At 41.5% G+C, this 10,774-nt stretch overlaps 1 protein-coding gene across 1 annotated transcript; it reads right to left on the bottom strand.

Annotated features, from left to right (window-relative positions):
• Positions 1 to 2,465: 2,465 nt before the first annotated feature.
• On the bottom strand, positions 2,466 to 4,224 carry LOC114787902 (mitogen-activated protein kinase kinase kinase kinase 5-like). The gene is made up of 7 exons (XM_028975823.1): positions 4,138 to 4,224; positions 3,534 to 3,594; positions 3,169 to 3,265; positions 2,939 to 3,003; positions 2,804 to 2,859; positions 2,668 to 2,715; positions 2,466 to 2,519 (listed from the first exon to the last, which is right to left on the bottom strand). Exons 1-7 carry the CDS (start codon positions 4,222 to 4,224, stop codon positions 2,466 to 2,468), a joined length of 468 nt encoding a protein of 155 aa, XP_028831656.1.
• Positions 4,225 to 10,774: the final 6,550 nt, after the last annotated feature.

The following is a 10,774-nucleotide window of genomic DNA, read 5'->3' as shown; positions in this document are numbered from 1 at the left end:
TGCTAAGAACAGCTGAGGCCCAAAACTAAACCTGGTTTAAAAAATAGCATAGAAGATTCTCCAACTGCGTCCAGATATTAAAGTAGGTAAGTAGCCTAGTGAGGGTAGCGAGGGCACTGAACAAAGCAGTCCCCACACACTGCTCCCCGGGTGCCTGTCATGGCTGCCCACTGCTCACCAAGGGTGATGGGTTAAAAGCAGAGGACGCATTTCGTTGTGTCACCGTGTGCTGTGCTGCAGTGTATCACAATGACAATCAATTCACTTAACTTTCTTTAGAGGTAACACACTTGCCTATGAACCAGAATACCATAAACCCACTGTTCCCCTGAGCAAGACACTTAACCCTGAACCCCATGATTCATGATAAGATACATCATTATAAAATAAAATACACAAGACAGACAGACAAACAGAAAAATTAAAAAACCAACAATGTTGAGGGCAAACCATTAATTCCACCCTGGCCAGGATTTGAACCTGGATTTTTCACCAGGAAAGTGAATGTGTTCCCAAGATACACCACCAGGGTTTGGTTTGGTTTGCCAATTCATACTGGTTCACAGAACAACCAGTAGTTTGACTAAATTTAGCTGCCAATTTAAACAAATTACAAGTGAAAGACATTTTGCTTGTTTTTGGGTGTGGGAAACCGGAGTACCCGGAGAAAAACCCACGTGAACACGGCAGCACACACAAAACTCCACACAGAAAGAAACCAGGCCAGGACTAGAACCCAGTTTCTTTCTATAAGGCTGCAGCTCTAAGGCCTGTGCTACCGTGTCACCAGAACTACACACATCAACATACAGACATAAATTACATCATTATATAATCAGTTACAAGTCCTGTCAACACTTATCTACCTACATACCTACCTGCTTACTCACCTCTCAGTTCCTTAAGACAGGCCTTAATCTTCTAATCTTCAGATTCTCCGATGGCGTTTGTGATGAGGACCTTGATCCAGCTCCAGTTGGCGCTTCTGCTTTTTCTGCTGCTGCTCCTCTTCCTCGGCCGGCCTCCGCTCCTCTTCCTCGGCCGGACTCCGCTCCTCTTCCTCGGCCGGACTCCGCTCCTCTTCCTCGGCCGGCCTCCGCTCCTCTTCCTCGGCCGGCCTCCGCTCCTCTTCCTCGCCTGGCCTCCGCTCCTCTTCCTCGCCTGGCCTCCACTCCTCTTCCTCGGAAGGCTTCTGCTCAAGCTGGCACTTCATCATCCTGTACTTCTGTAAACAGACAAAGATTAGATTAACACAGAATACACACACAGACAAAAAAAACACATCCTGAAGCTGAATTTAAATCGATGTACAGCTGTCATGACTGAACCTTCACTTATTCAGTGTTCATCCACAGTTCACCAAAATTCCCACCTGAACAGGTAGACTCAGGGTTGTGGACTAAGTAATGCGTGGGCTTATGTGGTGAGACAAAAGGGACCAACAGATTTACCTTCAGCTGCACCAGCCGGAATTCCAACACAGATCGTGTCAGATCAGATCTGTTAACAAATGGATGCTGCGTGTATATACACACACAAAGACAGAGAGAGTAGAGTGTTAGCACTGGTAGCAGTTATTTATAGGTGAAAAATACAAGCTCAGCACGTCAGTAGACTTTGGAGTGTGTCAGTGGAGTTAAAATTCAGAATTGTGCTTCCTTACTGAAAGCAACTCTCCAGCAGAAGGTCGGGTCTTTGGATCCAGAATTAGGGCCTGCCGGACAAAATCCTCAAATTCTGTAGACCTGAGAAGAGAAGAGTGGTTTAAGTAAAATGCTCCATTCATGTGTGTGTCTGAAGAATGAAGAGAAAACTCACCAATTTGCTTTCTCCTGCAGCTTGGGTGGCACAATATCTGCAGATGAGTTGTAAGCAATAAAGCTGAAAACACACAAAAAGACACAAATACATCAACCTTGAGAGCAGAAGGGGTTAGTGGAGCCACAGTTGGTTAAAATGTCTAAATCCTTACTTGGGACTTTGATTAATGTTAATGGATAGTGTGTATGTCTTCGTGTTTGTGTGTGTTTACCTTTTGGTGTTCCTGGACATGCCGGGAACTCGGACTTCAGCAACCTCGATTGCTGTTATCCCGAGTGACCAGATGTCGCAACGCTCATCATAGCCACCATTCTTGTGGGCGCAGATGACTTCGGGGGCAATCCTTTACGAATACAGACACACACAGACAGGGAGAAGTGAGCACAGGGACACACAGTGACACACACCACACAGACACAGGGACAAAAGAAACTCACCATTGCAACGTTCCCACACGTTGAACTCTGATACCAGGGCATGTTAATCTGGCTGCCAAGCCCAGATCGCCTGCAGGAAGGGATGTTAAGAAAATCATCACTTTCACACTATTTCTTCGACCGTATATCCATAAACACATTGAATAATTCATCCAGCTTCTTTCTTGCTCTTCACAGGAAGTGGTGGAATAATTTGTTTTCGGGAAGTCAGTACTCACAGATTTTCACATCGCCGATGTCTGTCACCAGAATGTTGTCTCCCTGTGGACCAACATGCAGACACTCGCAGGTTAGATATAGATTGTAATGATTTTGGATAAATATACCTGTGCTCTCCTCTTTCAGGTCAGACAGTAAAGAAGCCTTGAAACTTTCAGACTGTGTTTGGTGTCGAAGTGTGATGACAAACCTTGATGTCGCGGTGTAAAATTCCATTGCCATGGAGATACTTCAGGCCCTAGTGGACACAAAGAGGAAGTACATCACATACAGATCTGCAGAAGTATAGGTGTGTAAGTGTGAAAGTGGAGGAGTTGTGTTGTTACCTTTAAGACCTCCCGGCAGACGAATGCCGTCTCCTCTTCATGAAATGCTCCCACATCTGTCAACAATACAAAATATGAAATGGCGCCCTAAATACACAGGAGAAGAAAACACAGTGAACGGTGCTGCAATGTTACCTTCATAAAGATCACAGAGGGAGCCGCCGCCACACAACTCCATGGCAATGTAGAAGGCTCTGTGGCTACAGAGGAAAGAAAAATGATGGGACCCAGTCAGTCGAATGAGTTCAAGGTTTTAGAAACAGAAACTCTCAAGCTGTGGGATGCTCTGGATGCTCTAATGTGTTCATTGTATGCAGGTATAAAAACTCCAACCCTGGACCCACCCCACCCTCCATGCTTCTTACTCTGTGAAGGAGCAGTAGGCGCCATGGAACTTGATGACGTTTTCATGGTCGCACTCCTTCATCAGGCATATCTCACGCAGGGGGTCTGAGATGCCAGCTGCAGAAAGACAGACAACACACACATTTAGACACATGGGATACACACCCAGTTTTTAACCAACGCACTGCAGTGACAAATGTCAACTCACACACCAAAAAAAAAAAAAAACACACACAGAGAGATAAACACACCTCGAAATAAAGGCATTCAGCTCGACCAAAACAGTAACATTCTGTTGGGTCGTGGTTAAATTCAAATTACACTATACCCTCTCTAACACACACACACACACACACACACACACAGACACTTCTCTCTCACTCACCTCCAGGATTCCTCTGCATGGTTTTCACAGCCACGATCTCGCCAGAGTGGAGATTCTGAGCCTGCAGCACAAAGAGCAAAGAAAAGAATCAGCTGCTGTTTATGACAAAAAACACTGATCAGTAGGACATTTTAGTTCAGAGAGTCTGGATGTTGCACATCTAAAAGGAGATGCTTCCACATAGGAGATTAATAAATTATGACCTACACTGTAAAACATTATTAATTGGATTGGAACAGAAAAAAAAACACTTTGTTTAAACCTACAAATTATGCTCAATTAGTTTAATTGTTAATTTAGATCTGCTATCTATATTTATGTAATATTATATGTAACCTTATATTTCAATAATAAGGCATTATTAACCCATTTTATTAATCATACTTTACAACAATATAAATCTAATAAATCAATATTTCTTTACTGAAAGGCTGAGTTGGTTTTATGGAATTCCCTTTTCATGTTATTTCATTTATTTATTGAATGCAGGACAGAACTAGTTCCTTAAAAAAAAAAGTCCCCAGATTATATAAAATAACGTGGACCCTTGCTGAGGTGCTCATGTCTACTGGACAATGTAAATTCAAAATTAAGATCTACTTACCATAAGAATGACACCAAACCCCCCATGTCCAAGGGACTTGATGAAGCTCAATTCATTATCGACGTCACGCAACGCGATGACGTCCATGATGACGCTGCCGCTGGATCCCTCGCTGCCGCTGGATCTCTCTCTGGATCTCTCACTGCCGCTGGTTCTCTAGCTGTCGCTCGCAGTCGCTGGATCTCTCGCTGTTGCTCGCTGTCGCTGGATCTCTCTCTGGATCTCTAGCTGTCACTGGATCTCTAGCTGTCACTGGATCTCTCGCTGTCGCTCGCTGTCGCTCGCTGTCGCTGGATCTCTCGCTGTCGCTCGCTGTCGCTGGATCTCTCGCTGTCGCTCGCTGTCGCTGGATCTCTCGCTGTCGCTCGCTGTCGCTGGATCTCTAGCTGTCGCTCGCTGTCGCTGGATCTCTAGCTGTCGCTCGCTGTCGCTGGATCTCTAGCTGTCGCTCGCTGTCGCTGGATCTCCCGCTGTCGCTCGCTGTCGCTGGATCTCAAGCTGTCGCTGGATCTCAAGCTGTCGCTGGATCTCTAGCTGTCACTGGATCTCTCGCTGTCACTGGATCTCAAGCTGTCACTGGATCTCAAGCTGTCGCTCGCTGTCGCTGGATCTCTCGCTGTCGCTGGATCTCTCGCTGTCGCTCGCTGTCGCTGGATCTCTAGCTGTCGCTCGCTGTCGCTGGATCTCTAGCTGTCGCTCGCTGTCGCTGGATCTCTCGCTGTCGCTCGCTGTCGCTGGATCTCTCGCTGTCGCTCGCTGTCGCTGGATCTCTCGCTGTCGCTCGCTGTCGCTGGATCTCTAGCTGTCGCTCGCTGTCGCTGGATCTCCCGCTGTCGCTCGCTGTCGCTGGATCTCTAGCTGTCGCTGGATCACTCGCTGTCGCTCGCTGTCGCTGGATCTCAAGCTGTCGCTCGCTGTCGCTGGATCTCTAGCTGTCGCTCGCTGTCGCTCGCTGTCGCTGGATCTCTAGCTGTCGCTCGCTGTCGCTCGATCTCTCGCTGTCGCTCGCTGTCGCTGGATCTCTCGCTGTCGCTCAATCTGTCGCTGGATCTGTCGCTGCCGTTCAATTCTCTCGCTGTCGCTCACAGTGTTCTGGAGATAAAAGGAATAAAATTCATATTAAGACCTGGGTCTCTGGGTGCTTCTGTAAAGTTCAGTCAAGTAGATTACAGCCATTTACTTACAGCCGGTGACCAGACTTTACCCTTATTTTATATATAAAAGGCATTTTTACAGGCGTTTCTTTATAAAAGTTGTTGTGAGATTATCAGCATTAAGCTAAACAGTAGTCGCGTTTACATGGACACTTTTTTTCAATCTGATTGAATTTAATCAGATTTAAAGAACCCAACTGAACTGTTTAAATGAGCGTCAAATAAAGAGATCCGCGTTTGTTCCACGTTTACATGTTCCAGCCATTTAATTCGATCAAACATTATTTTGACAAGCGCTGTGGTGGTCTTAAGCAACTTTTCTGCAGAGGCTCTATCTGAACCTCTGAAGCTTCCTTCATTCTCTCCTTTATTTACCTCGGTATCCGCTACCTGAACAACAACAACAACGTTTATTTCTTATATAGCCCATAATCACATACAGGGCTTTGACAAGCCCTACCATTGAACCCTACTACTACTGAGGTAAACTCTACTGAGGTTAACACTACTGAGGTAAACACTACTGAGGTTAAAACTACTGAGGTTAACACTACTGAGGTTAACTCTACTGAGGTTAACTCTACTGAGGTTAACTCTACTGAGGTTAACACTACTGAGGTTAACACTACTGAGGTTAACACTACTGAGGTAAACACTACTGAGGTTAACACTACTGAGCTTAACTGTACTGAGGTAAACTCTACTGAGGTTAACTCTACTTGGCTACTAGCCTGTAGCTACATGCACAGGAACAAGGGAAGCGTTCTAATAATCGGTTTGCGTGTAATCGGGATCGACCCATGTAAACGGGGCTAGTGTTAGTGTTACCATGGCAACAGCGATGGTGTCGGAAATTTCATCATGTGGACACGTCTGTAGACAATACTTCATATAAAATTGTATTTCATATTAATTATGTGAATTTCTGCCAAGTATGCATTTAAGCTCGGCTGAATATTTTGCCTGGACATGCCCCCCTTACTTCTACAACATCAACAAAGCTCAGCGTAGTAAAATAAAAACGCGACGCGCGCAGCCTTTGTACAGGCGTATCCTTTTAACATGAAGTAGCACTTAAAAGGTTCTGAGAAAAGCAGCCATTTGGCTAAACAGCGCCAGCGAGGCAACAGCTAAACACTGAGAAAATTCGGACACGTCCGTGGACGATCCACCTGAATTTAGTTTGTTAAACCACGTCGGCGGCTCCTACACAATTAAATAAACCTTTTCCAGTGTAGATTCTGATAAACATTTACAAATATTACAAATATTCTAACAAACATTAACAAAAAATAACACGAGCAAAATTTTCTATTACCTCACTCCTCGACGCTGAAACTCGATATGAGGGAGTCTGGACGCTGCGCGCCTTAAATGGCAGTTTGATTTAAATTTGAACGTCGCATTTTCAGTTTGTGCAACTGTAAATAATGCGCTGTGAAAATAAATCCCTGCTGCTGCCAGCAGATGGCGGTGGCGCTCCACGGTCTCACAGCAGAGCAGGGGAGGAGGGCCTACAGCCACATCCATATATATAGTCATTCTTTTAATTAATAAGAAAAATATGTGGAGCAAGGTTTCATGCTATTGAAACAATGGGAATTAGTGTCCCCTAACACATAACTACGCCCAGTGCAAGATCTCATCAATACTTATTCCCTGTTTTAATACTCTATTATATTTGCCTTCATTAAAAAATCATGGTTTGCATAATTCAATATACTATTAAAAAGGCTCCCGGCACAAACTCTCATAATATAACATCACTACTCAATCCCTGTGCACATTAAGAATTTGGGAGTATGATTTGACATCCTGGATGAAAACCTGCTCCAGAGCACACTTGAACCCAGACTGGGGATATTAAAATGTCTGAACCAACGCTTCCTATCCCACCTGATGGAGCTTGAGAGGTGAAGAAGAGGAATGGGTGGAACTGGCCAAGGATAGAGGGGCCAAGCTTGTAGCATCATATTCAAAACAACGCTGTAATTTCTGTCAAAGGTGCATCAACAAAGTACTGAGCAAAGATAGTGAATACTTATGTACATTTTTTTATTTTTCCTAAATTTGTGAAAACCTCAAGTAAACTTTTTTCATGTTGTCATTATGGGGTGTTATGTGTAGAATTCTGAGGAACAAAAAATGTGGGAAAAGTGATAGTGAATAGTTGTGGTTGCACTGTAGCTTGATATATCAGCATTATTAAAATCTTGTGTGGCATACATTGATAACCCGATAACCATTATCAAATAACACTTCCTGCACTAAATTAATTTGCGTTGAATTATTAGGATGAAATCAAGCAGTCTATAATGTGTCTTCTTCTACACCAGAAATTCTGATCTATAGCAAATTTTAAAATCTAAAGAGTTGTGTAAAAGGTAGTTTATGTTTCTTTATTTAAATAAAGAAATACAACAATACCAATTAAGCAATGCTTTTTTTATTGCAACAGTAAAAAGTTAATTACACAAACCCCATGTGCAAAAAAATTAAACAAACACACCCCATGTTTATATTATACTATCGATGTAAAATTAATTAAGTTGCATACTCCCACCACAGCTCAGCACAGAGCACCATGACAGAATGCGAGCTCTGCATTTAACCCATCTATGAAGGAGCAGTGAGAGGCTACAAACAACTACAGCCCGGGGAGCAGAGCTGGGGGACGGTACCTGGCTCACCTGACTGGTAACATACTGGCCCTGGATTTCAACAGATCACGAGGCAAATGCTCTACCACTACGCCACCAACTGCCCCCAAGCACTGCTCCCCTGGTGCTGATATAGCTGGCCACTGCTCCATGAATAAGTTAAATGCAGGTCAAATTGTGTTTGAGATGCACTGTGTACGGTCCTGTGGTCTGTTCACAATGACAATTAATCACTTGCAGCGACAGCTTCAGCTCAGTTCTGACATAAAATGGCTTACACTTTATTGCAACAGTTGTGTAGAAATTTGCGCATTTAAGCACCTTCATTTCCCAATGGATCGATCAGCATGAGAACTGACAATCAGAAAAAAATCAGTACAATTGTGTTATTCTCTCTACATTTACTTACATATATTATCCAACGTGAGTATGAATGTTGCAGCATTCTTTGTAAAATTTATATACAAAATATACATAATACATGCAAATAATATCAATGTCAAATGGACAGAGTAATTGAAGAAGTGAAAAATTTACCATACCACTACAATACAATGCCCTCCAACATTTACAGGGCATATCCAAGTTCTTTCTTCTGGAAACTTAATCTGAAGAAAAGGTTCAATTCAAAATTAATCAATTATTGTTATAGACCATCATTATAGTATTGTTAACTTTCTGAGTCTGTGGAACTGTCCAGAAAAGTGATGCTCCAATGACTGCACAAAGTTGGTGAACAGGTTTCTATTAAAAACAAATATATGTTAACACTAAATTATATAAAAACAAAGACCAACAGGTCAAAATGACCCCCCCCCCCCCATGCAAACATACTTGGGTAGGCCAAACAAATGACCAATGGGTCAAACGTGCACAAACAGAACTACAACCTCCTTCTTGTAAGCTTTTTTCCTTTGAAGGAGAAAAAAAAGTTATATAACAAAATAGTCTATATTCGGAGACAGTTTTACAACAATTTCGACATCAGTTTGGCTCCTTTTGTATGGCTTGATGTAGTTTACATTGTATTTGGTCTTTAAAGTTGTCCCTTCAGAGTTGTCCCTTCCAGGCGATGACATAATGTCCGATTCTTCCACATTTCCTCATGTCGAACAGAAGTGCCTGACTTGGAGATGTTTTCAGCTCTTGTTGTTTTTGTCTCAATCCTTTTTGGAATAAGACTGTAACATAACAAAATGTGGACAAAGTGATGGGCTGTGAATACCTTCCAGTTTGCACTGTCTATTCTATACATATTCTATCCCTTCAGAGTTGTCCCTTCCAGGCGATGACATAATGTCCGATTCTTCCACATTTCCTCATGTCGAACAGAAGTGCCTGACTTGGAGATGTTTTCAGCTCTTGTTGTTTTTGTCTCAATCCTTTTTGGAATAAGACTGTAACATAACAAAATGTGGACAAAGTGATGGGCTGTGAATACCTTCCAGTTTGCACTGTCTATTCTATACATTTCTTATATCAGCAGTCAGTCTGCTCATTTGTCAGTAAAGACAACTGATATTTATGTTTGCTATAGGAAGAATAAAAAGCACAGTTTGTTATAAAGAAATTGTTAATTTTTTCACAGTTTTGGTTACTTTGATTTTGGCTTTATTTTCTCTTTTTTTATTGTAATGTTTGAGTTTGACCCTACAATTCCAAATTTGGTACTTTTGTGGCCAACTGTGCTTAAAAATGTTATGGGGTGGTCTGAACATTATACCGCCTAAAAGTTAAATAAAACTAGTGTTCTATTGAATTTATAACTAGTCATTTTTTACATCAAGTAATTGAAAGTAATTTTTTACTTTTACTCAAGTAGATTTTTAGATGGATACTTTTATTTGAGTAGAATTTAAGCAAAGTAAAGATACTTTTACTTAATTAAATTTTTTCAGTACTTTTTCCACCTCTGAACAGATCTTGCCACAAATCATTAAGATTTTATGAATTGCTCCAGAGACGACTGTACAGGCATGTAAACAGGAACCTCAGAGGGGAAAACTTTCTCCCTTCCATACATTAAGAGAAAAGGAGAGAATTCTGCTGGTCTAGATTTTAGGTCTAAGTGAAAACAGTGTAGCATCCAAGATTTTGTTGTCATTTACCAATTTTCTGAGAAATGCAAAAATTAAACGAGTTTCCTGCTTTAATCATGCACTGTATAATGTCCTGATATTAATTACATTAAATAAATGTGAATAGAGAATAAATATTGCTGGATTATAAATAAAATTCATTAAAAAAAAGATGCAACTGAAAGCAATATATTCCCAGAAAGCAATATATTCCCAGGGTTATATTTACAACATACACATCATTCACTGTATAACATCCTAATATTAATTACATCAAATAAATATGAATAGAGAATAAACATTGCTGGATTATAAATAAAATTCATTAAAAATATATGAAACTGTCAAAGAAACAACTCTATAAACTTGCCGTTTTATGTTGTCATTTGTTTTCTCATCCAGGCCATTGGTTTGGGGACGATAGTGAGTGACACTTCTTTCAATGCCCAAAAGTTTGCAAAGACTGTTTTGTTGAGCTAAAAAAGAAACGAAAATGCTGTTAGAACAAATAGCAGAAAGCAATATATTCCCAGGGTTATATTTACAACATATACATCATTCACAAATTCTCTTATTTTAGGACAACCATGTATACATATAATATAACAAATGTGATGTTTTTGTTTCATTGGGAAAAGCATTTAGAAAGATAATCATTTGCTGTTGAGGTATACTGGAACCCATTCTCAGTTTTTGGTAAAGGGCCAGTCAGCAGAAACCTATCACAATAAAACACAGACATTTA

This window comes from Denticeps clupeoides, chromosome 4, assembly GCF_900700375.1.
Source record: "Denticeps clupeoides chromosome 4, fDenClu1.1, whole genome shotgun sequence".
Taxonomy (NCBI): Eukaryota; Metazoa; Chordata; class Actinopteri; order Clupeiformes; family Denticipitidae; genus Denticeps; species Denticeps clupeoides.
Note: the sequence above shows the minus strand (reverse complement) of the source record. Positions and strands in the feature narration are given on the sequence as shown.